The sequence below is a fragment of the Ambystoma mexicanum genome, chromosome 13, assembly GCF_040938575.1.
Source record: "Ambystoma mexicanum isolate Mex_15411 chromosome 13, UKY_AmexF1_1, whole genome shotgun sequence".
NCBI lineage: Eukaryota > Metazoa > Chordata > Amphibia > Caudata > Ambystomatidae > Ambystoma > Ambystoma mexicanum.
Genome location: NC_090938.1, coordinates 346,312,470 through 346,337,627, shown reverse-complemented (window position 1 = coordinate 346,337,627; position 25,158 = coordinate 346,312,470). Strand labels below are relative to the sequence as shown.

The window sequence follows — 25,158 nt, the reverse complement described above, 5'->3', positions numbered from 1 at the left end:
GGGACGACAAGCGATTCGACGGTTGGGCTCCAAAGGTATTTTCTGCTGGGAGCATGGCCTTGAAATCGGCCAACTCCACTTGTTCCTTGGCAAGGTTCTCGCACACTCTGTGGAACTGTTTCTTTAGCGGCTGAGCATATTCCCGAGGGGGAAGAAAGGGATGGGTTCCTTGCTGTCATGCAAGACGGCAAGGATACCATGTGCGAAGAATCCCTTCAGTTGGGTTTGGATACGGCCGACAGTGTTAGCCGCTCCATGGCTGCGAGCACCGTTATACGCAGATTTGCGTGGTTGCGGGAGTCGGGTTTTGCTCTGGATGTGCAGGCCTGTCTTCTGAACATGCCCTCTGATGGCACACATTTGTTTGGCAGCAAGGCTGACGAGAGCCTGGAGAGGTTGCAGACCTCGAAAGCTGCGGCTAAATCTTTAAGTGCAGCTGTGCGTCAACCTCTGCCTTTTCGTCCTAGGGAACAGCAGTGGAGGGGGAGGTTTGTTTCATTACTACTCCTCCTTTGGTAGAACGAGAGGGGCCGCCAGTCAAAGGGGCCAGCGAAAAAGTACCCGTGGTGGTCGGGGAAATCGTGGTGCCAAAGCAGCTCAGGGAGCTGCCTCTTTGCCTTCAGGCACTGCCGCAGCCGCTTCCAAACGGTCATGAGGCCATTTCCCATGGTTCGCCGGTTGGGGGCAGACTGTCTCAGCATCTCGAAGAATGGCGAGCCATTACTTCAGATGCGTGTGTTCTGGATACCATAGCCCACGGCTACTGCCTTCCCTTCCTTCAGCAGCCTTACGACAATCTACCGGGGAACCTCTCTTTGAAGCTTCCGGATCCGCTCCTTGCAGGAAATCTCAACCCTGCTGGAGAAAGGCGCTATTGAACTGGTGCATGCAGCGGAGAGGAACAAGGGATGGTATTCCCCTTATTTTTTGATCCAGAAGAAAGACGGGGGATTGAGACTTATCATGGATTTGCGTCGGTTGAACAAACTTCTCCGGAAGGACAAGTTCAAGATGGTTACCCTTTCCCAAGTCCTCCAGGCCCTTCAACTTCAGGATTGGTTGGTGTCTCTGGACCTACAGGATGCTTACTTTCATGTGCAGATTCATCCCAAGCACAGGAAGTACCTGAGGTTTGCGGCTGGCGACTCGCACTTTCAGTTTCGGGTCCTGCCATTCGGGTTGACCTCCACCCGAGGGTCTTCACCAAGCAAACAGTGGTGGTGGCAGTGTACCTCAGGCGAGGGGGGGGATTCAAGTTTACCCCTACCTGGACAACTGGCTGATCCGGGCACGCTCTCCCGAGCAAGCGTTGGCTCATCTCGGTCTCACCCGTCGCACACTCCACAGGATGGGCTTCTCCCTCAATTTCAAGAAGTTGCATCTGACCCCTTCCCAACAGCTCCAGTATATCGGGGCCGTGTTAGACACGTCCTTGGGGAAGTGCTTGCCTCCCAAGGTGAGGGCTCATCACATTGTGCAAATGGTAGACCAGTTTCAACATGCCCATAGTCTCCTGGCTTTCAAAATTTTAAGGTTGTTCGGCCTCATGGCATCCTGCATTTTTCTGGTGTCAGAAACCAGGCTGCGGATGAGATCCCTGCAAATGGGTCCTCAAGATGCAGTGGTCGCAGTTCTCCGGCAAGATGTCAGATCCTGTTCAAATTCCAGGATCTTCTGTGGTGGGCCAATGAAGGGAACCTGATGAGGGGGGGGGACCATTTTGGCAATCATGGCCGGAGGTGACTGTAGTGACGGACGCTTCCCTCACAGGATGGGGCGCTCATGCCAACAACTTGACCACCAGCAGTCGTTGGTCTCCGTCAGAGTCCAGACTCCACATCAATCTGTTCGAGCTGAGGGCCATCAGGCTGACCCTAAAGGCTTTTCTGCCCTCTGTACAGGGGAAGTATCCTAATCATGACGGACAACACAGTGGCCATGCATTACCTCAACAAAAAAGGGAGGGGGGGGGGGTTAGGGTCACTGCCGTTGAGGGGCCATGCAGCTCTGGTTCTGAGGTATCCAGCAGGAAATTTCAATCTCGGCAGTTCATCCGGCCGGAGATGAAAAGGCGGCAGCGGACGCTCTGAGCAGGCAGAGCACGATCTCTCATGAGTGGGAGTTGGCTCAGGAAGTCCTTCAGGAGATGTTAACCCTTTGGGGAACCCCGCAAGTGGAGCTTGTTGCCACCAGTGTCAACCGGAAGTGCGAGAGATTCTGCTGAAGGGAATTTCCTCCAACAGGAGCCTTAGGAGACTCGTTCGTAGTGGATTGGTCATTCCCACTGCTGTCACTGTCATTCTTCAAGTGTTACGGAGGTTTGGTTGCCACATGATCCTCATTGCTCCAGATTGGGCCTGGAGAGCGTGGTAACCGGACCTTCTAGAAATGTCAATCTGCCCTCCACGTCTGAAGAATGTTCTTACTTTAAGATTCCTTTGATTTCTCAATTTCTTAAAGGACTGACTGTGTTCCCGCCATCTCATTTTCAGGTGCCGGATTGGGATTTTAAATTTGGTTTTGAAATTATTCATGGGTGCTCCGTTTGAACCTTTGCACTCTTGTCCTTTGCGATTATTGTCCTTCAAGACCGTGTTCTTGGTTGCGGTTACTTCCGCTCACAGAGTGAGTGAATTGCAGAAACTTTCCTCTAAGCCACCCTTTACTGTGTTCCACAAGGACATGGTTGTACTTCGGGTATGTCCGTCCTTTCTACCTAAGGTAGTCTCTAAATTTCATTTGAGTCAGAAAATGGTTCTCCCATCTTTCTATCTTCCTCCTAATCCTGGTAAGGAAGAGGAGTGACTCCATCGGTTGGATGCTGGAGAGCTCTGAGCTTTTACATTTCTAGGATGTCCAGGGTCAGAGTGGACGAGCAACTCTTTCTAGGATATGCTGGACATCGATTGGGCCAGGCTGTTTTAAAACAGACCTTGTCCAGGTGGATTATGCTCACCATTATGGAGTGTTACCGATTGACGGGTAAGGACCACCCTGAAGGGTTCCAAGCTCATTCCACTAGGGGCGTGGCTACTTCCATTGCCCTCCAGCGGGGTGTTCCTATTAGGAATATTTGTGATGCCGCTACATGGGCTTCGCTTCACACCTTTTGTTAAGCATTATTCCTTGGATACAATCCATGGTCAGGATATGGCCTTTGGTAAGGCGGTTCTTTATTCCGCAATCTAATTGGTTACTCTAAATACTTTTCCCTCCTCCATTTACGGGTACTGCTTTGGGAGTCTGTCAAAGATGTGGAATACATTGGAGGACACAATCCATTCGAAGAACAAGTTACTTACCAACTGGTAACGTTCTTTCGACTTGATGCTGAAAAAGTTTCCAAAGTGCTCAGCTGTGGACATTACTTGTCAAAGATGTGGAATACATTGGAGGAACATCTAGTCGAAAGAACGTTACCAGTTGCTAAGTAACTTGTTCTTCTAACTTGACACACATTTTGGGAGGTGCATTTCATCCTAAGATTATTTTTAAGACAAACTCTGCTGTGGACCTCTGAATGTAGGGGACTAATTTTTGCAGCCGTTTTGGGAGAGATGCACATACTCTTGCTGGATGTTCTAAAAGCACAATAAGCTGTATTTGAAGAACACATGCAAGCTTTAATGGTTGCATATGGGAACCATGCCATGGTGCAGGCCCATAAACCACAAAGTATTGTGCAACCCAGGAAGAGGTGAAAACTGCTACCACTTACAATCTCCCTGGTACCACTGCGTCATGGCCACAGGCCCCCAGAACACAAAACCACACCATCTAGAGATGGGGGCAATGGGTCACCTGACTCACTTATGTCCCTTTGGGACCCATAAACACAGGGGCCCTGGCTGGACTCAGTCCTGACGCCTTTGGCACCAGGCTCATATAGAGATGTGAGCAGGAACACTTTATTTCAGTGCAGGAGTGCTTTTATTTTACAAGAACTTTCCAGGAGCTGAAAGCCTTTATTCCAGAGAACATCCTCATGTGCTGACTCATAGGGTGTGGCAGGCAGGCTGAATCTGGTGGGCGTGGCTTCAGAAGCTCAGTTATATAAGCTGCTCCATCCTTAAGGCCGGTGCTTTGCGTTACTGTCCACTCGCGTGTAACGTGACGCTCCCCGCGCTTGGACCAGTTTACTTCCCTTTGAAACCAGCCGTTCTCCTGCAGCTTCATTCCTCGTTCCCTCCGGCTGCCGCCTCAAGCTCCGCAGCTTCTGCCGGGCCGGCAACATCACCTGCAAGGGAAGAAAGCAAAAGAGCAAACATGAACAGCGGAACGGACAGCAATACAAGACAACAAACTTTACAATACAACAAAAACAGACGAGGAAAGACAAAGGCAAACAGGAACACTAACCTGAAGTATAGTGGCTTTGTCGCAGCAGGACTGGACTACCACGTGCAAGGGACCAGTGAAGGAACTCGGTCCAGATCATACAAGCGCCCCTGCCAGAAGCAGCAGGGCGGAGTGCTCGCCAAAACTAATCAACAGGTGAGCTTTCCAGGGACAGCGCATCCCACTGGTACCAGGGTTTGGGGAGAATGGAAGAAGGGGTCTGGAAGGGGATCAGGCCCACAAGCTGGCATACTCAGGCCCCCTATTCTCCACGCAGGAGCAGTTCCAAGCAGCATCACCTATTACCACCAGTCACCACATAAGCACAGAGGGCGAAGTCAGACCCAAGCGACCTCACCCCCGGGAGGGCTGCAACCGTGCCCCAACGCCTCCGCAGAGACCAGGTGAGCGTAACACACTGGCACTGCCTCTGCAATCCCTGGCCTGCTGGCTCTCACACTGTTGCTCAATGACAAAAACACTGTGAGCCTGAAATAAACATTGTTTTTGGCACTCTTGTTTGTTTTGGTCACATTCAACTTTTCAAAATGGACTGCTCCTTCTGGGGGAGCCACCGTTTGACTCAGGAATCTCTGAAAGAGTGTACACTTTGACCATTTGCATAAAATGAAACTAAACATGCCATGGTATCGTCAGAATTATTGTTGAGAAGCGCTTTACTCTGTATACATTTTATGTGCATGTGAGTGAGAGATATCAGTGTTTGCGCTCTGCTTAAGTGTGATGTTTTATGTGTTATAAATGGCACTTCATTATAAACAGAGCAAAGCATGTATTTCTATGTACCTTTTGTACATGTAGGATATTTCTGTATGCAGTATTTAGAAAGGGATGGGGATACTTCAGGCAGGCGTACATATTTCTTGTTGCAAGCTACTAGCCAGACATAAAAATTTACTCTCTACCTCGGTATCCTACATACACACAGCAGAACATTTCTTATTCGCCAAGAGTCCATTATCACTAGCCAGTGGCAAGGGCAAATTATATTTAATTTATATCTTGCAGACATCGAGAATACCCTGGCTTGTGCTTCTCTCATTTCTCCTAAAAAGCAAGATCTACGTTATCGTTGGCTTTCAAATGCAGATGATTTCTTCCTGTTCGATGCCACTCAAATTGGTCTTCAACGCCTGATTAGCTCCTTTGTATCATATATGAAAGACCACACACTGATTGTGAATCCCTCCAAATGAAAAATAATCAGATTCACAAAGAGTGGGAAGAAATGTAATTTTAAGTGGGTTATCGGAAAATCGGTGATCTCTAGTGTTGATTCTTTCATTTATCTAGGTTTTCCTGTCGCTACGTGACCTTCTTTGAAGATTAGTCTTCTTTGGCTTAATGAGCTAACTTCGAAATGAGTCACTCAGTTAAAAATGATTGATATAAAGTTTGGCATGTTTTCTTTGAAACCTGTCATAATATACTATGAGGCTAAAATTATTCCGAAATTCCTTTATGGTATTGAGACCCACCCTTTTGCTATTTTAGATCACTTGACAATTCTGGAGGGAAGAATCTGGAAACATGTGTTAAATCTACCTATGAGTTTTCCCAGATGTAGCAATTTAGTATGAATTGGGATTAGTTTCCCTAAAAGCTAGAACATATTGGAAAACAATATCACTCTTCAGAAAAATTTTATTGACAGTAGACGGATTTTTGTTTGTAGATTTTAATGCCTTTTTATTTGAAGCGGTGTTGTAACAGAATTCGAGTCCTCCAGGAGTTATGCAATGCATTAAAGGAAAAAACTGGCTGCTGTACACAGGATTTGATTGACAACCCAGGCAGGGTAACGTTACTGTTATACCAACATGTTTGGACATTGACAGTAGAAGGCTTTCATTCTTATCCATCTTTGGGGCACTTGAGGAATGATTACAAAAGGACAAATTGACCAGTGCACTTTTTATTCGTTTTTGCTGGAACTTACTGTGTTCTAAACAGATTATGTTGAGGCACAATAGGATTCCAGCGAACTTAGTTCTTGCAGATTTTGTAAAAAAAAAAATATTTGTGTTTGAGACCACCAAGCATTGCACTGCTTTGAGCTATTTGCGCAGGGTATAATTGGGGAAAATTATTTGGTTTGCCTTTGAGATCGGATAATGATGCGATTTGGTACACATGCCTGGCAGGGAGGACCACCTCGACAGTCATTGGAATCTCTGGTTTTATTAGAGCATTATCTTTAGAAAGGTTTTAGGATGAATTGCTATATGAATGTTATTATATTTATTTGGTTTATACCTGATGAGAAAAGTACATTTGTATGTAAATATGTGAAGTATGGTTTGATGTTTTAAAGGAAAATGTATTTTGCTTATTATGTATTATTAAAGGTTGTTTACTCAACCAAAGTTTTAAACATACCCTTACTCACCAGCAAGGTCGAGTACCATGTATGTGGTCCTTGTCCTTCATAAAATCGTGTTTGTTTCTTGCATATGCGCACGCCTAGTAGATTTTGGAAGTTCTGTTGATTCTTCATATGTTTGCTTTATTAAACATCTGCATCTGATTCTGAAATGCAGAAATTGTAGTATGTTGGTGTAAAATTAAAGATGGTATGATGGGAGATGTGGTCTACTAGGTAAATTGGAGAGGGTGAAACTGGCACACACCCTAACTATTCCGCTTGGCCAATATGTGTGATGCTGGGGAAATGGTTTGGGTGTTTTTGACCGATTGTTTTTGTTCGCGGCAAACTGTCTGCAATTTATCTGACAGGAGCCCAATTTAAACGCGGATGCATTTATTTCTGGCCCCCCCCTCCAATTTTAGGGAAGCGGGGGACACCCCTGCACCCCTGAAACTGCAAAATATCAAACATGGGGAGTGTCTCCTGCAACCCCTGCTCTCCAAGGTTGGTATTTTGCAAAATATGCACGCAAATTGCCCCCAAGGCCATATCGCCCATACAAAAAACGATCAAATTTGTCATTAGGTCAAATGTTTTAGGTCAAATAGGCTAATACCGGGGACATAGCTACCACACAGGGGCAAGTTTCCCTTATCTTAAACTGAGATCACCAAAAGTTTCTTTAGCTTTCACGATAGCAAAACTAAGCTGAATCATATATCTGGCATTTCAGGCTTTACCTAATAATAAGATAACAGTACTTCATTGATTGAGGCTGTAACTTGGTTATACGTGATTTGAGGCGTCATCTGGTACAAGATGACACTATTATGGTATATGAGGTTGTGCTTAGCATATTAAAGGAATATCTGCCATGTGAGGTTTTAACAGATATAAGATGGCAGAAACTGACCATATGCAGCAGTACTGGCATAAGAAAGCAGTGACCCTTGCCTGTGATGTTTCAGCTGTGTGTGGGTCTGGCTTGACTGCAAGCATTACATATTGGGGCAGCACTGTAGGTAATCTGGTCGAAAACCAAAATATCATTTTGTCGACTATTTGTTATTTAATGTTGTTTTGTTAACTTTTTGCAAGGTCCTTTCCATTGATGTCACTGGGGGTCAAAGGTCATGACCTCACTTCCTGGTATGTTTTTTGGGTCAAAGTAATGTTAAGTCATTTGCTAGGGTATGTAATCTCACTTCTGCTACACCAGGCATTTTGGTGAATTGACGTCGTTGAAAGGGACTTGCAAAATATCTGCTTAAATGTCTGAGCAACAAGATTTTTATTTTTTCTGAATACTGCTTCAGTAACTAGTCCTGAAAGGCTGTGGCTCACTGTAACTAGATTGCACGCTAATAGATCACCGATGGTGGCACTCTCAGTCCAACGTTGTACTCATGCTTGTCTTCAATTTTTTAAAAAGCCCCCTTTCCTTGTTTTTCAACATTATTTTCAAACACCCCTTATTCTCGAACTCAAGTAGTCCATAAAATAATTACAACACCCAATGCTTGTTTTCTAACCTGCACAAGACAACTAGACATCTCGGTGTATTGCCCTACTTGTCTTCACTCATAGAATTGTTTCACACAAGCATCTCCTGAATAAAAGGTTCAAGTGTGTAAGCATTATTACCTCACTTTTTTCATGTAAACTTAGACACATTGCAGGCTAGATAGAAGAAAGAAAATCGGGCACATTTGGAGTATACAGAGAATGAGGGGCTTTGGAATGCTTATGTCCCCTTCCCAGTGAGATGTGACTTGTCAGGGAAAGGGGCCATTAGCATTCTCCATTTCACACTTGTGTCTGCCCCAACCCAGTAATAAAAGATAAGATTTAAAGAGTTGGGTGTTTTTTTGCATATTTGTTTTATCATGATTTCATAGAGGTTTTACACTTCAAAAAGCACTGTTTTCCTCATTTTCCAGTACGAGGATGCGTACCACAATACAAGTGCCACCAGCAGGAATAGGTCACAGAATTCTGCATGCACACAAAGGACCCAATTCATAGAATCCAGCGCAGACGCAGCACAAGCGGCGTGCGCGGAGAAGGAGCGTGCACCACGCGTGCGCCAGCCGCGGCGCAAACCACCAATTGCGCGGTATGCGTATTCATGGATTTCCCGCTGCATCAGTAGCCGTGGCGCAATGAACCGCAAGCAGCACCAGTAACGCCCGAACACCGCCCTGTGCACAGGAAAAAAACAGTGAAATGGGCAATACGGCGCCATCTTTAGCACAGCATACAGCCCCCCTCCATCGTAATCGCGTGGAAAAATTCAGAACATACCCCGCTCGCACTAGCCAAATCACGTGGAAAGGGCTACGCGTGCTGCCATCAGCTGAGAAAACACCCCGCAGGCAACCCACACCACAAGGGACCCCCCTTCAACCGTGACCATACCCCGAAGGCAGCCCACACCACAAGGGACCACCATCACCCGTGACCATACCCCGAAGGCAGCCCACACCACAAGGGAACCCCATCACCCGTGACCATTTCCCGCAGGCAGCCCACCCGTGACCATACCCCACAGGCAGCCAATACCTCAAGGGATCCCCCCATCACCCGTGGCCATCCCCGCAGGCAGCCCACACCACACGGGACCCCCCATCACCCCTGACCATCCCCGCAGGCAGCCCACACCACAAGGGACCCCCATCACCCGTGACCATACCCGTAGGCAGCCCACACCACAAGGGAACCAATCACCTGATACCATACCCCGCAGGAAGCCCACCTGTGACCATACCCCTAAGGCAGCCCACACCACAGGGGACCCCCTATCACCTGTGACCATACCCGCAGGCAGCTCACACCACAAGGGGCCCCCCCATCACCATACCTGCAGGCAGCTCACACCACAAGGGACCCCCCATCACCTGTGACCATACCCTGCAGGCAGCCCACACCACAAGGGAACCCCATCACCTGTGACCATACTCCGCAGGCAGCCCACCCATGACCATACCCCGCAGGCAGCCCACACCACAAGGGACCCCCCCATCACCTGTGACCATACCCGCAGGCAGCCCACACCACAAGGGACCCCCATCACCCGTGACCATACCCGCAGGCAGGCCCCGCCTCATGCCCCACCCCCACCAGTGACAGCAACCTGCAAAAGACCAGCCCCGACTCATGTCGCCCTACCCCCCCACCAGTGACGGCAACCTGCAGACAGGCCCCGACTCATGACCCCCATACCCCCACATTTGCACACCATGCAATCATGTTGCATATATCCATCAAAATCCCAACACACGCTGCACCCACATGGTGCACCTCAACACTCAACCATTGTTCCTGCTCCCCATTACATGCCCCATGGCATGGGAATCACAAACTCACACACACATGCATGACCATTGCTCCATGGAAAAAAATAAATGTGATGAAAAACAAGTTCCAAACTATATACAAAGGTCACGGGTCCATGATTACCAAAAATGCAAGAACATCCTAAAAGTACTATAAAAAATAACTATATACAAGATGCGGAGCAAAGTCCATGAACTCCAAATTAAAACAAAAAAAAGGAAACCTAGCCCTAATGAACTATTTATAAAGGCAGCGGGCTAGTCCTACGACTCACCATTTACCCCAAGAGTTGCGGCCAGGGCATCATCAAACTCTGCGTCTATTTCCCGGAGGCAGGCCTCTGCTCTCCCCTCGAGGGCACGCATGGGCTCCCAACGTACTCCTCTCAAACTCCCTGCGAGACTCCTCGAGGAACTCGGCCTGCCTTTCCGCCTGATGCAGAGTGTTCTCCACCCTGGCAATGTTGAGTCGTGCTCCCTGTCCCCGCTGCCGCTCTGCTCCAATTTGCTGGCCCATTCGCTGCAACTCGGAAGACATCCTTGTGTCAAAGTCCACGTTTCCCTCCTGCCCGATACCTGCCACCCTGAAGTTGAGGGCCCCGAGTCCTGTCGCCTCCCACGTCGTGCCTTCTGCCACCGCCGAAAAGCCTGGTGCCTGCGCATCAGGAAAGCCTCGGGGATGATGACAACCCCCGGGGCTGTCATGCACGTGCCCTGCTGCTTGGTGCCTGCACTACCTCCATTGCCATTGTTCCTGTTGCTACAATGACCACCTCTGCTGCTCCTCCTTCGACTCCTGACTGTAGCAGGGATGCACCAGACTGGCCGCCATGGTCAGGACAGGTACACAGGGGGCCCTGGTGGTATCTGGGCCAGAAGACGGCAGGGAGGACGACTGGCGCACAGTGGAGGAAGAGGAGGAGGTTGTCACAGCAGTGGACGGCACTCGTAAGAAATTTGTGACTATGAGCTGAGCTAGCCAGTTCATGAGGCGACAGACCTCATTGTGATGATGTGCAAACTCCCAATTGGAAGCCTGCACATCAACACGAATGGCGCCTGTACGCCTCACAATACCGGCTAGCATTGGCTCAACCCTGTCACGAATTGCTTCATCCACAGGTAGTGGAAGATCCGTTTCCGTGGATGCATCTGCTACCTGCAGACTGGTCCGGCCTGAGGCATGCCCGCAGGTGCATTCTGATGCAGTCGGAGAGTCGGGGACAAGGTCAGTCACAGGCCCCTCCATGGTGACCTGCACTACCTCCGGCCCCTGATCCTTGACTGCACTATTCATTCCTACCTCCTCACCCCCGCCGGGCCCCATGTGCTGAGCTGATGTGGCCTCCTCCTTGTCCACCGCCAACCTGGATGACTCCCCACTGTCTTCCGCATCGGATTGCCCCAGTGTGGTCTCACCTGTCCCTCCCGCTGCCGAGGAGCACACGACCGACTTCACCCTCTTGGGCCTTCCCTCAGCAGCTGTGGCCGTTGTTGCGGACGCGACACCAGTCTCCTCGCTCCTGGGAGGATGACTGGGCCCTGCGTCTCCACCTGGTGGAGGCATCCCTGCTGCGGTGCTCCACAGTGCAAACTCTGCCCTCTTCCGCAGTCGTTGCTGTGGATGGGGATACATTGAACACAAGCATCAGTGTACTAAACAAATGTCTGCTTGACACAAAACAAATGCACATGAGTGGCACTGTCAAACGTCACAACCATCATCACCCTCCCCAACACATAGGTCAGTGCAAGCAACACACATGCACAAACATGCATGCCATGTGCAACAAACAGTCACATCCATGTACAAGGCACTGCAGGCACATCAGAGGAGGGGCTGAACCTCACATGCATCATGGTACATGCACATCACATACACACACATCACCTGACAGTCATGCATCAGGCCATGTAGACCTCCCGTCAGTGCACTTGGGGACAACTGGGCCACATGAGTCCATCATGCATTGAGATGCTCATGTGTCATGCATCCATGGTGTTGGCCAGTCACACACTCACTACTCAGACACACGCATGTGTACACTATGCATGTCCATGATGGTGACATAAGCACCCATGTGTCGCACCTCTTGCCTGCCCCAGTGCAGACACAGGTATGCAAACATGTGCACCTCGTTACATGCCGGTGTGCATCATGCATTGCATCATAGACACCATTGTTGTGGGACACGCTTGAATGGACTCGCATGTAGCACTGTCAGGGACATGCACACAGACATCTGTACAGGAGGCATGCCATACATGAGGCCAAGGTGCACACTCCAGCCACACGTCAGCATACACATGCACTATGGTGGACAAGAACACATGAACACTTAGCAGTCGACTCCAGACGGAGCTACAAATCCAAGACCTGGGCGTACAGCGATGGGTCGATGCACTCCATAACCCGCATCTCATCGTTGGTCAACCAGGCCGGGCGCCTCGCTCCATCATCACCAGCCTTGAGGCGCCGGGCCTTGTTGAGGGTCCTGGACCTGGAGTCTTCCCAGTGCTTACGGACATGTTGGTAGTCACAGGGTGCCACCCCCTCTGTGTTGATGGCACCCACAATGTCCATCCAGATCTTACTCTGTCCTTCCTTGTCGAGTCGCGATGGTCCAGGGAAGAGGGGACCATAATGCCTCAGGACTTGCTCCACCAGGATGCCAACTTCTCTAGGAGAGAAGCTGACAGCCCTCTGCCTCTCTGCCGGGTGTTACCACTTGCCTCAGATTGTGTAGGGTCGGACATGGCAAACCCTGAGGCATTTGTGGGTGGGCAAGGCATTTGTGGGTGGGCAAGGCGGTCCTGGGGCGGCTCGGTTGTGGAGCGGTGGTATGGCAGTCGAGAGTCTTCAGGATCAGCAGAGGTGGTCACAACATGTTTCCTGACAATGGATTCAGTGCAGGCACCAAAATGAAGGGCACGTGGGCAGCAGGCACACAGAGTGGGCTGGCAGCAGCAGATGGCTTGTTGGAGGTAGTTTGGGGCAGTTGGAGGCAGGTAAATGGCCTTGTGAGCAGGAGCGTGGGTCTTCTTTTGTGCGAAAACAGCGCGTTAGTGTGTAATCAGAGGAAAGGCCCTAAGCGCGTAAATTACGTGACGCACGCTGGATGTTGGGCGTTGCCGTTCAGTACGGGTTAAAGGTCCGCATAGGACAACAGTGCAGTGTACATGCTTTTCGTGGAGACTGACGCGTGAGATTCATATTTTTGTGGGTTCACACGCAAATTGTTCAGTACTGTGGCAGTGCGAACTTCTTGTTTTGGCGGGGGAGTTGCCTACGTGCGTGCGTACACATGTTTTTTTCATCATTTTTCCAGGCAGACTGAGTCACACACGCATTTTTCCCACTGTGGTTGCCCCTGTGTGTCACGTACCCCATTTTCGAGGTCATAGTAGTGTACGCATTCTTTTGTGTTTCTGGGTGCCACAGCGTACTGCTGAAAATCTTTTAATTGCATGTGTGCTACCGAGGGGTTGCGTACACGTTTGTTTTTGGGGTGCCTGAGCGTTCCGTGACCCGTTTATTTTTTTCCCCCCATGGGTCACATACAGCCTTGCTGGAGCACAGTGGTACGTTTTCCATCACGTACCCTGCCCCCTCACTCCAATTGCTCAGGATAATTGTCTGCACCTCCCATTGTGCTAGTACATCAGTGCCATGACTGGGAGGGCAACAAGTGGTAAGGGAGGCATAGCTGGGTGACCTCCCAGAGGTGGCCGCCGGTGGGCGAGGTGGGCAACGTGGCCAAGGTGGTCCACGAGGGAAAGGTGTCCAGGCCCATGCAGGGATAGCCATGCCCCCCACCTAAGCGGGTCAGGGAGATGCAGCTGCTGCTGACATCCCCAGCACCCGTCAGACCTGCCAAGCAGTGCCATCTGCTGTCCTGTGCAGCCAGGGTGTGGAAGTTGCCGGGGCAGCTGCGGCTACCACCACACAGACTCTGGGTCAGCCGTGCCGGACTGCAGTGGTCCCGGAACAGGCACAGGGTGACTCAATGGCTGATTTCCGTGTCCGGAAGGCCAAGCCACGAGTGGTGCAAGTTGCTGTCACCAGGACACGTGGATCTGGAGCAGCACTGTCATCTGCTGTCCCGAGCAGCCAGGGTGTGGAAGCTGCAGGGGCAGCTGCAGCTACCACCACCCCTGTTCTGGGTCACCCAGCCAGGACTGGATTGGTCCTGGCCATTGTCACCAAGGCAGGTGCGCCGCAGGGTCCTGGCAACAGCACCCAGCTGCCAATACCTGCAGTCCGACCTTCGGTTGTCACATCATTGCCTTGGCCAGTCCACCTGCACTTCAGCCCCTAGTGTGATGAGGAACTGAACATACTTGTGGACTAGATAAGGGAACACAGCCGCGACATGCTGGTGCGGGCAGGGAGCACACATACGCCTGCTCAGTGCAGGGCTCACTGGCAGTGCCTTGCGGACCGTATCAGTGCCTTGACATGAGAGACGCACAGCAGATGAATGACCTCCAACGCTGAGCGAAAGATAAGCTGGCTGCAATTTTCGCATCTACTGTGGTGACTGGCAGTGGACACCACCAGAGGACGAAGAACTCACTACACATATGGAGATCGCTTTCATTGCAGGAGAGCAGGTTCTAAGGCGTAGGAGACCTGCCAAGTTATGGGACAATGTCCGGTGAGTGGTGATGCGTGTGTGTCCAGGCCATGTGTATGTTGCTCGGGTGATGTGTTATGATTGTCTGCCAGTTCAGGCTACATTGACATGACTGCCATGTTTGATCCCCATGTGATGTTGGACTGATACGTGCTTGTTGTCATGCAGACTTCATACAAACCGTGTCCTGCACAGAGAAGCAATCCTCATCACCACACCTGCTCCTTCCTTGACAATCTCTTGGACCTATTCTTGCTCCAACCTATGGTCGCGGATAGCCTTTGATGATCTTCCACTCAACACTCACCTTCTATTGTCACATGACTGACGTCTCTGTGAGGTCACCCTGTGAGCTGTTCCTCCTGGGAGGCATTCTTCCTTACCTCTCCATCCCCCAGCAGCTTACTGTCTCCATGGGACTGGTGATTCCGATGGCGGACTACTGCAACAGGCTATACCCGAATTTCTGTGAATATACACTCTTCCCTCTGCAACTCTGCTCGACCTGGACTGTGTGGAACATCCTTTGGCCTTGGTGCAGGGTATCTCACTGGGACTGTGCGGATGGCACAGGCCCACAGTGGCTATGAGTGTTCATTCCTGGACCCTGTGCATTCCCAGAAAGTCCTGAAGGGTCCAGGGCAAGCAATTCATTCAACTCCATCTCCAGTATTTGCTCCCTTCTCATGGTATTTGATCATCCCTTTCCTGCTCACTCAGGGTCAGTTGCTCCTCATGTCCATTAATTTGGGGTTCTCGTGTGTGTTGAGCGGGAGCCTCCCTCTGGTTCAGCCTCCCTGCCTCTATGCAACTGCTGTTGTTGCTTCTCCGGGTCTGGGGGCACTTCTGATGCTTCCTCATGTGTTGTACTTACTGTCCTCCTCTCCGCTGCTGTAGTCCCAGATGACTGAAAGAATGCAATTGACACCTGCCCACACTGTCTGCTACAACACAGTACTCTGAGCAAACATTTTGAGCCATGTACTGCCTCCAAGCTATCCCCGCCCTTGGGGGTGGGGTTTGCTGTATCCCTACAACCCACTACCAACACTTTACACAGAATGACTGCACTTGCCATTACACTGCCATAAATCCACGAAATTCATAATACTGCCTCTGTGTTATCAATGATAGTTCAGGCCGTACTCATGTACTGCACTGCACCCACACACTTCTGAACCCTGTTATCCCCTTCCACGTGCCTATTCACTTGCGTGATGTCAAGGTGACCTGCCATTGATTAATCCTTCCTTCACTGTATTTCAACACCCTAGCATTGTTGTAGCCTGTGGCACACATGTGTTTTTTGTCAAAGTGATTTCAATGAAATGTCAACTGAAATGCATTGTACACGGCTTATGGACAGTAGTCGTGAGCTTCCATCTGGGTCTGGTTGACAGTTTGGGCATGGCTATGCTACGTGCCATCTGTGTGTTGGCATCTGTCATGTTTGTGGAAAGACTATGCCAGTCACAAGCTTGTGTGTGATGCAGGTGTTATGCACCATGCAGTACATGTCTTATTTTGCCATTTCACACGCATCCATGTCTTCTTTCAGGCTCCTGTTCCATTTCATTGACACTGCGTGACATGGCTGGTTCATGTGTTGGCTGTCAACATTGTGATCCCTATGTGTGTCGCCTATGCTAGTAACATGTGTGTTCATGTCTTCTTTTGATTTTCTGAAGGTGATGAGGCACTGGATGCAGTGGAGGAGTAGGAGGAGGAGGTGACGGTGGAGGAGGTGACGTATTCGGAGCCCCAACCAGGCACCAGTGGAGGCCGTGGTGTGGTGGGTCATGAAAATCAATTGGTGCTCCAGACCATCTTGGCCAGGGGTGTCTGAGTACACCTCTGAGGTGCCCTATGCCTCTGGTACGGAATCGGACATCGAACCCTCATTGCTGTCGCAGGTGAGTGATTCTGCTGTGGATGCTGTTCTGTCCGACACACCTGCAGGGGGGTAGATCCCCGACCGGGCCAGTCAGTGTTGGTATGTCAGTCTGTGGTGGTTACGGATGCAGGGTCACGCTCCACACGATTTACTCCTGTTCCTGGGGCAGCTCAGCAAGGGAGGAATGCAGTCATGCAGCCACAGGCAGTGCCAGCGCAGCAAGTGCTAGGTATCCTTGGGCCCGATAGGTGTGGTGTCCGGCAGCCCGGTGGCTGTGTGCCAACCGGGAATACTGTGTGGGAGATTTCCATGTATGCCATTGCACAACAAAGGGCATGGAAAAGATGGCCAGTTCCATTCTCCCGAAAGGCAGATGGAGCTCCAGCAGCAGGCAGTGCGGTCCACATGCTGCTCGCACAGGCTGTACATGTTGGCCACCAACAGGCACCAACGGGCTGAAATCGGGGTTCTGCGCACAGCCACAGCTGCACAGGCAGATGCCCACAGGGAAGAGAACACCTCCCTCAGATCTACTCTGGCTGCACTTGAGGTGGCCAGCAGTAGACGGGCAGAACAGCAGATGGAGCAGCTGACGCACAACTTCTCTGCTGAACTCCATGCAACCTGGGAGGAGATCCATGCATCACGTGAGGCCTTGCAGGCGGAACGCCATGCGCCCGGGAAGAGATCTGTGAAGCCTTGCAGGTGGAACTCCATGCAACACGTGAGGTGCTGCATAGGGACCTCTGTACCATAATCATGCAGAATCAGACCTTTCAGGCCTGCATGCTTGCTGCCATTGAGGAGCATACCAGGGCTATGTGTGGTTAGCCTCCCTTGCCACGCTCACCTTCTAATGTTACACCAGAGGGTGCCGACAACAGCGAGAGCTCTCCCACTATAGGCTAGCCGTGCAGGCCATGAACCCATGGAGGTTTTTATTTTTAGTCCCAACATCCACTCATGTGGGTGTTGGTGCACCCTGCACCTCCCCCCTCCTGGGTGGTCCCCCCACCCCAGATCCAACATGGTACATTAATCGTAGCTGTATATGCGTGTTTGTTGTTTGCACGCACTTTTATGCATTGGTTTTGGTGCGTGGGGGTGCTTATGCCAGCTTTCGCATGGTGTACGTGTTTCTGGGTTTGCGCGTCTTTTGCCGCGCAACGGTTAGCCCTGTTCGATTCCATGAATACGTTTTGTTAGTGCACGTGTGGGCGTTGCAAGGTTTTTACTGCAGTGCTTCCTCCGTAACACACATATTTTCACGTGTTCCCATTCCATGTGTCCCCCGTCCCCTTTTTGAGGTGTGTGCACTGGATGTTGGGCGCCTTCGCTGCCCGTATCGCGCAAGGCGTTCGTGGTGTCGTGGTGTTGCAGTGACGTGTTGGACCCTTGCAGATTCAACGCAGGTCTCAGGTAAGTAACGCACAATGTGTTCCATGAATAAGTAAACGGGCGCTTGCACGCGAACAAAGTCCAATTTTTATTCCATGAATCGCCCCAATAGTCAACCTGGATATTTAAGCATGGTTGCATTTTGGTAGGTGTTTCAGGCGCAGTTCTAGTACTGATTTAAAAATTAAGCTCCCGCCAAGTGTATGGTTAGATGGGCTGAGTGAGGAGAAGAGCATAAGGAAGAGGCAGGTAAATAAAGCACAAGTCTAAAGCTTTTATATGTATTTTATATGTATTAGGACTATGAAAAAAATAATAATATATTTGATTTTGGTTCATATGGATTTACCCATGTGTTGCAAAAATGCTATGTATTTGTACTACTACAAAGGAAAGCAGAACAGAAATGGAGGCACTCGACGCCTACAAGACTTTAAAAAATAAATTCTATGCTTCTGAAAATTGTTATATCTTCATCTTGTGTTCTTTATTTTTATAAGAAAAGTGTAGAATGTTCTCAGGTAATTCCTTGTGTGCAATCTTCTATGGGCAAATTACAAAAAAACATTAACTGCGTGTAGGCAAATTACATATGTTTTACAGCAATTCTATTATGTTTCATGGTGGGCATTTGAAGTTTTTTTTAATGAACTTTGTCGAACAAATTCTTAATTCATCACGTGTTTCATGCACAAGCTTTTTGTCTGGAAAATAGACATTCAAACTCTCCTCAAACAGTGGTCAATCTTAGCAACTGAGTCAGAGGCGAGTCCAGTCTTTGCCAGTCAGCTCACGGTTTTCTTGGAGAGTGTTACCAGCAGAGGATTGTAAAGCGCTGAATTGGAACTTTTGCTTACTTTTTTTGGTGTGTTTGAGTGTTTTGGAGAGGATGCTGAGTAATAGCGTTTTAAGTGGTAGACCGACCCACACCATATAACGTGACTCGTGTAGCGTGCGAGTCTGAGGTGAGTACAGTCCTCGCCAGTCCTCGCTGAGGAGTCGCGAGGATCAATGGTGTCTGTAGCAGCACCAGAGGACGTGAATCTATCCGCAGCCCCAGGCATAGCTGTCCACCCCCACACGAAAGCAATATCACGGCTGCCACAATACCAGCGTGAAATAACAGTGCCGGCGCGTGTAGAACCAAAAGAAAAAGGTAAGGCATGTGATCGACAACCTAGACCGTGAGAGAGAAACGGCAAACTTGTATAACGACAACGATGGGAGTGGTCAGGTTGGTGGGAGAGGTGAGGGGGCAGCGTCAATAAAGACACAGGTAAAGACTTGCCTGAGCACAGGACGCCTGCCGGGATGTCATGCAGAGATGTAAAAGGTCATCAAGCGGTCGACCCGCAAGATCAAAATAACAAAGCAATAAAAGACAATAAAACAACACAGAGGAACAACAAGGAAAAATGATGCCAACTAAGGATGTGGGGGCAGCAACCACAACGAATGTGGAAGAAAGGGCGGCTGAGGCCAGCGGGTGAAAATTCTAGTGAAAATTCTAGCCAACAAGAATTGACAAAGCAAACGGCTAAAGTTCTGAAAACAGACATGAACGTCACAGATGCCAAACTGACGGAAGTAGGCTTGTTCATAGATGTTGAGCAAAATAAACTTGTTGACAAGAGTGTGGAAAAATGAGAAAGTGCAACTAAGAGCAATAACCCAGAAAGTTATGACGGCTCGAATAATAAGACAAAAGGAGAGAAGAAAGAAGAGCCAAAAGGAGAACAAAATAACGAGCCTATACATGACGAGAACAAATTAGTCTAGCAACAAAAAGAGATTAAATCATGAAGCCATGGAGACAAACATGCAAACACTCAAAGAGGACTTAGAGGAATCAATGTATTCAGACGCATCTGACATAATGATAACGAGTGTCATGAAGAAGAAACTGGCCCAAGTAAACAGGAGGTCATCTCAAATATAAAAGAATCAAGTGGCTATGGGCAGGACATAAATAAGGACGGACATGAAGAAATAAAGGAAACAGAATCGACAAGGAATGCCAAGAACAAGTCAGGAAAAAGCAAAAAGTTGGGCCAAACGAAAAAGAATATAGAAAGCTGTGTATTTTCACTTCTCTGGCTCCTCCGATGAATTAATGTGTCCAAAGATGGAAAAGAAGTACACAGACAAGTAAATTGTTTATTACAAACAGTAAAAAACAAACAACAATCGCCCTTAATAGGGAAAAGGAGCATAGAGTTGAGTCACAATCATGAAACCTTTACTGTTGAAGAAGCAGACTTAGCAATGTCATCTCCACATGAAAAGAGATGTTTGCAATCAACGTTTGCATCAAAGAGATGCAATCCAAAAGAAACAAAACCTGACGGAGATATTAACCATAAGAAGTTGGTACTTAAAACAAGTAGAACACAAACGCAGAATACGGACATCACGTCAAAGAGAAGTGGTCAACATAGTGCAAGCAAAGGAGGCAATGAAAGAGTCAACAGAAAAGGAAAAACATATTGAGCAAGAGAAAGAAATAAACAAATGGTGAAATGGGACAACTAGAAGAGGAACCAGTGCAAATGGGTCGGAGCCACCCATCCATTGCGGCCGGAATGCAAATACAGAACAATGTAATGGCAGCGTTATCTATCTCATTGGCCCTTTACATGAAACTATACGAATCAATCGGTGAAATTGCAAAGGACAACAATGCACTATTGGCCCTAATGTTAACAAATCTGTCGGCACAAGAAATCACTGCTATAAATATCGAAGCAAGAAAAAATCACCAAGCAGAAACGTCTCCAGCATGGCAACGAAGCCTATTCGACTTGGCAAGCGAAGACAGACATGAGAAGGACCAACTAACGAGCGCAATGCTGGATTTGCTTAAATGGAGGCAAAAAACAGTGGAAAATTCAGAGCAAAATTATAAAGCCAACAGTAAAGATAATAAGAACAGAGAAATGAAGGATAGGGAAGGCATGCAAGACTCTACAAAAAAAAGAAAACAAACAGAAAGAATGATTGAACATAAGGAAAAAAAACGAGGTAGTAAAATGGAGAACACAGTAGAAAGAAGGACCAACAAAAGAACAAAACAAAATAAACAAATATGTAAAGAAGAATCCACAAGGACAGGAAGAAGCAACAACAGGAAGTTCTACAAAGGATAACAGAAGACAGAACAACGAAGACTTAACAACAGTAAATGGTGAAAGAGGGAGAAGAGAGAAAAGCATAGATAAGGATGTGCTATATCCAGTTTTTGGGGCTGTGCAACAGTCTGGAATTACACAAAATAAAGGAGAAAGTGAAAAGGGACAGCAATGAAAGAGGAAGTAAAAGAAGTAAGAAAACCCAAAAATATGAAAGGGGGACAGAGTAATCGAAACACAGCAAGAACATTTTTCCGTAACATAAAAACAGTGTAAATAATCTTGATAGCGACTTAGAAAGTACACCGCCAAGAAAGACATCAAATCCAATTGAAAGACAAGTACGGATCAAAATCATTGAAGAATCCAGTGAGATGGACACGATTAACAACTCCAGAGACTTGATTGAAGATGCATCCTTTTATATTGCTGACGCGGCAAACATTTCCATACAAAATGCAAAAGAAGGGCGAGAGAGAGAACGACAACAGTTGAAAGCGCAAAAGATTGGAAAAGGGGAAAAAAGAAAGTGAGAGCGCACAATTCGATTCGGATTAGGAAGATTGTGAGGAACGAAGAGGGTTCATAACAATGGATGAGAAAAGAAAGTTATTAAGCAATAACAAGGAGTGGAGAGAAGATCGGGAGAAGAAAAGGGAAAGAACAAAAAGATATGGAACCCGACACAGCCATCCGTGGATCAACAACATGGATATGAAAGAAAAAGCATGCAAACACAAAAAGAAGAGTATAGACATATGGCAAAGAAGGTTCTGATTGAAAACATGCTAGCAGAAAATGAGGATAAAAACCTGAATCGGAAAAATGTGATGCACCTACTTCACAGTGTTCCACAACTAAGAAAATTGAGGAACGAGGATATAGCGTTGGTCGAATATACCGATGAACAATGAGTCGACAGAGTGATACTGCACTTGAAGTCAAACTCAAAAGAACTTATACTCAGAGAAGGTAACCAACTGAAGAAACGAGGCTATGAAGTACGAGACGTAACAGTCAAAATCGGAGGTAAAGAACAAAGAAACAGCTATCCAAAGACAGAAAAATCTATCAGCGGCTCCACAAGTAACTAAAAAAGATAAGGAAAATCATCAGAAAGAAAACTTTAAGATAACGGCGGAAAACCGAAATCCGAAGTTGAGGGAGGAGAGGACAGAGACAAAGACAGGAAATCTGAGAAAGAAAAAGGGGAAATATGAGAAAGAAAAAGGAAGTAGAAAATAGAGTCTAAAGAGAGGAAGAAACCTACAAGAAGACTGGCAATGGTTAGCAAGCTCTTTAGTAGAAGGACAACATCAATAGCAAAATAAGGGAGAACAAACAAAAGTGGATGTGGTGAGTTCCTGGAAGACAAGGGTTTTCAAACACCTTATGAATAAAGAAAACACTGAACTTAACATCGCCACAATATTATGTCTGCAAGAGACATGGCTACGTGATCTACCATTATGTAGGGAATTTGACATCTGTATTAACACAGCGAGAAAAGGAACAGATGGTGGACCCTCAGCAGGGCTCATGACTCTGGTAAGGAAGGGAAGAGGATGGCGAATAATGGACAAAGGCAACCCAAACAACTTCATGCAAAGGACACTAATACAAAAAAAAGCAATAATGACATCGAAGAAACATCAGATACACTGGTGATAAATGCATATTGGAATCCTGTAGGAATAACAACAGATGTCTTCTTATAAGCAATAACAGAAATAATGGTGTCCAGTCAGGAAGATAACCCGCAAACCAGGATACTTATATGTGGGGATCTTAATATAAGGTATTTGAACTCAAATGGCACAGCACGCCTGGAGAAACTGAGTATGGGCACCTCAAATGCAGCAAGACGGGTGCAAATGGCAAATGGACATAATTTACACATGCTAAACGGCCAAACGATGGGAGATATACCCGTAGCAAATATTTGGTCAAATGGTCAAGTGAAGTCGACAATAGACTACATCTGGGTATCCTCGGCAGTATTAAGCGAAACAAAAAGCTTTAAAGTAGTGAACAGGACGACAGTGACCATAACTTATTGAAGTAGTATGTCATAGTGAAAATGACATTACGGAGAGAGGAAAAAAAATAGCAACACAAGGGAAAGGAAACACAAACTGGAACTGAATCCGACCACCAACCGGCTATGGCTGACAAAGAAGGTCATATTGACATTAAAAGGTCAACTCAATGAGAAGGGTAACAAACTGACGGGACAGCTAAACTATGAAATATTGCTGGAGATGTATGTGGTAAAGAAGACTGGTTTAAAACAAGATGCCATAACTCCCATTCATATAGACCGCATTCAACTGGTAGAAAGAAGAAAACAACTAAGAAAGGAAATAAGAGAAATTAAGAAAGGTAAATGGCCACAAAGGAAGAAAAACAAAGAGAAATAAAGAAAAGACAAAGAGAGTATAAAAACTGGCTAGGCAAATTTATATATAGTAGAGCACAAGAACAAGAGGGGGCAATGCTAAAGACATTGTGGAATAAAAACACAAGAGAAACCTTGGACTTTATTAATAACTGCACATCAAACCAGCAAAAGAGGCTAATCAGTGGTATCTCTGAACAAGAGTGGCTAAAGCACTATACCCAAGTGTTTGCACCGCAGAAAGAGGACTTAGACCTAACAGGAGCGACCACCGACCACGCCTGGAAGGTAATGATGGATGAAGAGGAAATAGAAATCGCAATTAGGAAATTGAAATATTCATCCGCAGTAGGGCCTGATGGTCTGTCGAACATTCACTTGAAAAAGGACCTAAGAACATGGGCGTTAATAATAAACTGTTCACAATGATAGAAAAACAAAGGAAAATTCCTGAAATCTGGAATAAGATCATTACTGTTCCAATTTAGAAAAAAGGACAGCGAGACAAGCCCAATAACTATCGGCCGATATACTTATTAGCGACAACCGGAAAGCTATTTGCGGCAGACCTTCAAAAGAACCGAACAAGGTAGGCAGAAAAGAACAACATCATAGACCCCGACAATTTGGGTTCACGAAGAGAACCAGCACAGACCTAAAAATCTTTATTTTGACAATGCTAAAAACATATGCGTTGGAGTTTAAAAGGGAATTGCACCTGGCATTTATTGACTTAAGTCAAGCATTTGACACTGTAAATAGGAGGAGGCTGTGGGAAAAACTAAAAAAGTGGATATGTCCAGAAGAGCTATTCAAGCCAATAAGGGCGCTACATAAAAATATGTCAACGCAAATCCGTTTATGCGATGAAGGTGAATTGACAGCTAAAGTCGAAATCAAAAGGGTGTAAAACAAGACTGTCCCCTCACAGCAACCCTATTTAAATTGTATATTGCGGATTTACCGGACATAACAACGAACATAAGACACTTGGCTCAAAAATTAAATGAGCAGGAAGTGGCACTAATTTGTTATGCTGGCGACTTAGTCCTAATGGACGAACGAGAATTGGCCTACAGCGGCTTCTAATAAACTTGCAGAAATACATGAAAACAAACGACTTGGTGATAAATGTGGAAAAATCTAAGATCATGACAGTGGGTGGAAGCAATAAAATATCAATGAAAAAATTCAATTGGGAAATTGGAGAACATTTGGAATCTGTGTCAGAGATCAGATACCTAGGAGTGCGATTTAATATCTCAAGAGTGGAAAAAACTGCGAAGAATTATTGTTTGCGAAAGTGAAGAACTTCAGCTCGCAAGGAAGAGTAATAAGTAAGATTTGAAAAATTCTCCCTGATTCCAGTATGAATGTTTTACGTACAGAAAGTGATCCCTTCACTGCCATATGGAAGTGAAGCAGGAGTGAATTTATCTCATAAAATCTGGCCCAAGCTGGAAAGTGGTTTCTGGAAAGAAACACACCATTAGTAGCAATCAGATCAGAGCTTGGTTTATAGCCCCTAGAAGCTACAATGAAATGGAAATCTTTGAGATTAAAGAGAAAACTAATTGAAGAAAAGCAGACAGAAGGATATAAATTACCGGCAAAGTAAGGCCAGGGAAAAAGCTCTACCTA

General features: G+C 47.3%; 1 protein-coding gene across 5 annotated transcripts in view; it reads left to right on the top strand.

Annotated features, from left to right (window-relative positions):
• REM2 (RRAD and GEM like GTPase 2) overlaps positions 1-25,158 on the top strand; it is a 667,248-nt gene that overhangs the window by 208,657 nt on the left and 433,433 nt on the right. The window contains exon 1 of one of the 5 annotated variants that reach the window (XM_069633852.1): positions 16,499-16,612. The exons of the other annotated variants lie outside the window; for them this stretch is intronic. Coding sequence (XP_069489953.1) covers positions 16,566-16,612 — 47 coding nt within the window. The 5' untranslated portion in view covers positions 16,499-16,565. Of the gene's footprint in view, positions 1-16,498; positions 16,613-25,158 lie in introns of those variants that run through there. 5 annotated transcript variants of the gene reach the window in all.